General features: G+C 29.7%; 1 protein-coding gene across 1 annotated transcript in view; it reads left to right on the top strand.

The window, feature by feature from the left end:
• Positions 1-4164, top strand: part of LOC106475515 (phosphatidylinositol 4-phosphate 5-kinase type-1 gamma-like) — a gene marked incomplete at its 3' end in the record, with an annotated part of 19945 nt that overhangs the window by 14231 nt on the left and 1550 nt on the right. The window contains exons 9-12 of the mRNA XM_022379595.1: positions 260-412; positions 1417-1476; positions 3342-3581; positions 3777-3857. Coding sequence (XP_022235303.1) covers positions 260-412; positions 1417-1476; positions 3342-3581; positions 3777-3857 — 534 coding nt within the window. The remainder of the gene's footprint in view (positions 1-259; positions 413-1416; positions 1477-3341; positions 3582-3776; positions 3858-4164) is intronic.

Here is a 4164-nt window from a genome sequence, read left to right as displayed (position 1 = left end):
GCATTCAACATATCATGTGACACACAAAAATCAATGTTTATCTGTGTTTTTTTTAATATTTATATGTAAATTAACAAATTGAGTAATGTATAGTTCTAAATTTGAATTATAATCTACAGTTTGATACCAAACTTATTTACATAAATTCATGAAATACTAGTTCAATAAAATTTTGAATGCAAGTCAACAAAAGCGATGACATGGTCTTTGACCCGTGATCTGTCTGGAGAGGGTTAATAAGAAAGAGTTGTATTACTAGCTCTCTGTCTGCAATGAACCCATGCGAGAGTTGACGAACCCTGGAGCTAGTGGAAGTATTTTCTACGTCACGACCGATGATGAGTTCATTCTTAAAACAGTTCAATACAAAGAAGCTGAATTTCTTCAGAAATTATTGCCTGGCTATTACATGGTAAGTATTTCAGTACAAGTGTTGAAAATCTAACTAATCATGTATGTGCTTCATGGTTTCTCTCAAAACGAGATGGAACTAAAGCTGGTTTTCCATTTGCTATTTTAAATATTTTTATCAGGTGTGAAAAATTCTGTTATAAAACATCTAAACATAGGGTGTGAGTGTTAACTGTTAACTTAACTGTAGAATGTATTTCTCTTTGACGATCAAAAGTAAAATTGAAATTAATAATAATTAGTCACACTTTTTATTTGAGTGAGTAAAATGATCAAATTCTATTCATAAATGGAACTGTAAATGAATATTACCCCTTGGATGAAAATTTTTCTGTGAAATCAGTGAACTCATGAAAAGTATCATATCTCGGACTAGACTTGTTACAGTAAAACCAGGGAAACATAAATGATTATAACTTCTAAGTTTAGACTTGTTACAGTAAAACCAGGGAAACATAAATGATTATTACCTCTAAGTTTAGACTTGTTACAGTAAAACCAGGGAAACATAAATGATTATTACTTCTAAGTTTAGACTTGTTACAGTAAAACCAGGGAAACAAATAAACATTACTTCTAAGTTTTGACTTGTTCCAATAAAACCAGTGAAATCACAAATATATATTGATTCTAAGATTAAAATTGTCACAATCAAATCAGTGAAATCATAGATATTACTTCTAAAGTTAGAATTGTTGCAATGAAACCAATGAAATCATAAATATGTATTACTTGTAGCTGAATATTTTTACAGTAAATCATTGAAATTTATTCTTCATTTGGCTCTGAAATATTGCATAAATGAAGTAAATTATAATTGTGAACTTTAAAAATATTCAAATAAAATTATATAATAGAAATCATTTTTTAGAATTCTTTTCATAGACGTTTTGACTGTATTATTATTGTAAGTAGTGGAAGGTATTGCTGGAATGCATATTTATAAAGATTAGTAAGTAAGTAAACCTGTGAGTTGAAGTGCTGTTTGTTTATATTATTTATCAGAATCTGAGCCAGAATCCAAGAACTCTTTTGCCCAAGTTTTTTGGACTGTATTGCTATCAGGTATGTCTATTTGGTTTATTTGTTCACAATATTAAAAAATGGGTATAAAACACATTGGAAATATTAAAGATTTTAATAGGAGCTAGTTGTCGACTCATCAGGAATCATTTTCAGGCTAATGAACAACATAGTATGTTCAAATTTACATGTAAGAAACTGAAATAATGATAGTAAAATATGCCTTGTACTTGCTTGTCTTGAACAGCATACAGTGTTGTTGATATTAAGCTTTTTTGGCAGAGTATATGACAAAGTCAGAGAACTGAAAAGATAATAAAATAATGAATAGATCAAAATTAAAATAAATAAAATGAAGTTGACATATAACGATAGATCAAAATTAAAATAAATAAAATGAAGTTGACATATAACGATAGATCAAAATTAAAATAAATAAAATGAAGTTGACATATAACAATAGATCAAAATTAAAATAAATAATATGAAGTTGACATATAACAATAGATCAAAATTAAAATAAATAAAATGAAGTTGACCTATAACAATAGATCAAAATTAAAGTAAATAAAATGAAGTTGACATATAACAATCAAAATTGATTTCAAATGTGTAACAAAAGAAAAGTATTGTTTAATTCATAATGAACAAAATGGAATTATAGACGAAAAATATTGTATGTAAATAACTAAAGTGTTTTTATATGTTTTATAGAAACTTTGTGAAATCCTTTTTTGTGATTTGATAATTGCTTAAGTATCAGTTCAACAAACTGTTTATTTTTTCATGCTAAAACTAAGTTTGTAAAGATGAAAAGGATTTTTCTTTCTAAACCTTATTTGAAATTTTTTTTTCTATAATAATTTATAATTTTGGAGTAATGGAGGATGTCCAAATTTGTTAACATTTATACTGACCATGATATTCCATGCTACACGTTGTTTCCATTGTAGAAAACTTTCATCATGAATGCTGCAGTCAATGTTCTTCCATTGGTATAATGGAATTCTAGGACCCATCGTAGTTGAGTTTTAAAGTATCTATCTTTTAAACACTCCTTGTGTATTTATATAATAATAAACTATAAATATTTCCTAACAATTAAAACCACAAAGCAGTTGTTAACACTAATTTTTTTTCATAACTGAAAATTTGCTGTGTGGCCCCCTATAAAATGTAGTTTGGTGAAAAGAATTAGTGCTTATTTATGTTCATTGTCTCTTAGTTTGGTGGAAAGAATGAGTGCTTAAGTTTTCATTGTCTCTTAGTTTGATGAAAAGAATGAGTGCTTATTTATGTTCATTGTTTCTTAGTTTGATGAAAAGAATGAGTGCTTATTTATGTTCATTGTCTCTTAGTTTGGTGGAAAGAATGCATGCTTATCTGTCATCATTGTCTCTTAGTTTGGTGAAAAGAATGAGTGCTTATCTGTCATCATTGTCTCTTAGTTTGGTGAAAAGAATGAGTGGTTATCTGTCATCATTGTCTCTTAGTTTGGTGAAAAGAATGAGTGCTTATCTGTCTTTTAGTTTGGTGAAAAGAATGAGTGCTTATCTGTCATCATTGTCTCTTAGTATGGTGGAAAGAATGAGTGCTTATCTGTCATCATTGTCTCTTAGTGTGGTGTAAAGAATGAGTGCTTATCTGTCTCTTAGTTTGGTGAAAAGAATGAGTGCTTATCTGTCTTCACTGTCTCTTAGTGTGGTGGAAAGAATGAGTGCTTATCTGTCTTCATTGTCTCTTAGTGTGGTGTAAAGAATGAGTGCTTATCTGTCTCTTAGTTTGGTGAAAAGAATGAGTGCTTATCTGTCTTCATTGTCTCTTAGTGTGGTGTAAAGAATGAGTGCTTATCTGTCTTTTAGTTTGGTGAAAAGAATGAGTGCTTATCTGTCTTCACTGTCTCTTAGTGTGGTGGAAAGAATGTAAGAATGATAGCCATGAATAACCTCCTGCCATCGTCCATCAACCTGCATCAGAAGTACGACTTGAAAGGTTCCACCTATAAACGGAAAGCTAGTAAATATGAACGAAGCAAAGGTTCTCCTACCTTCAAAGACTTAGATTTTATGGAACATCATCCAGAAGGAATTTTACTAGAGGCAGAAACATACAATGCACTGACCAAAACTATACAGAGGGATTGTAGAGTATGTATACACTATAACATTCTTTGTAATTGATTAAATCTTGATTTTAGAAGATGAAAAAACAGCGTTAAAACATAAAGTGGTGTAGTTACAACATTTTTTAAAATCAAAATGTTTTATTATTAAAGTGCAGTATTGTTTCTTGTAGTTCTGATCTTAGTAATGTTCAGTTTCATTATGTAATTATTTTTACAGGTTTTAGAAAGCTTTAAGATCATGGACTACAGTTTACTGATTGGTGTCCACAACTTAGATCAAGCTGGAAGGGAAAAGATGGTAAAGTTGGAATGTTTCTTTGATCACAAATCTTAAACTATTCTTAATGCCCTATAATATACATTTTGTCTGTAGTAAACCTGAAATACTTCAGAGCTTTGGCTGAGTGATTTTGAGTGCTTTCACTTTCAGGTTAAATGATAATTGCAGAGCTTTGACTTAATACTTCTTCCTGTTCGCTTTGTAACACTACAGAACTTTGGTTGAATAATTTATTATCTTGGTTTGGTAACACTGCAGAGCTTTGGTTGAATAATTTATTATCTTGGTTTGGTAACACTGCAGAGCTTTGACTTAATACTTCTTC

This window comes from Limulus polyphemus, unplaced genomic scaffold (assembly GCF_000517525.1).
Source record: "Limulus polyphemus unplaced genomic scaffold, Limulus_polyphemus-2.1.2 Scaffold8698, whole genome shotgun sequence".
NCBI lineage: Eukaryota > Metazoa > Arthropoda > Merostomata > Xiphosura > Limulidae > Limulus > Limulus polyphemus.
Note: the sequence above shows the minus strand (reverse complement) of the source record. Positions and strands in the feature narration are given on the sequence as shown.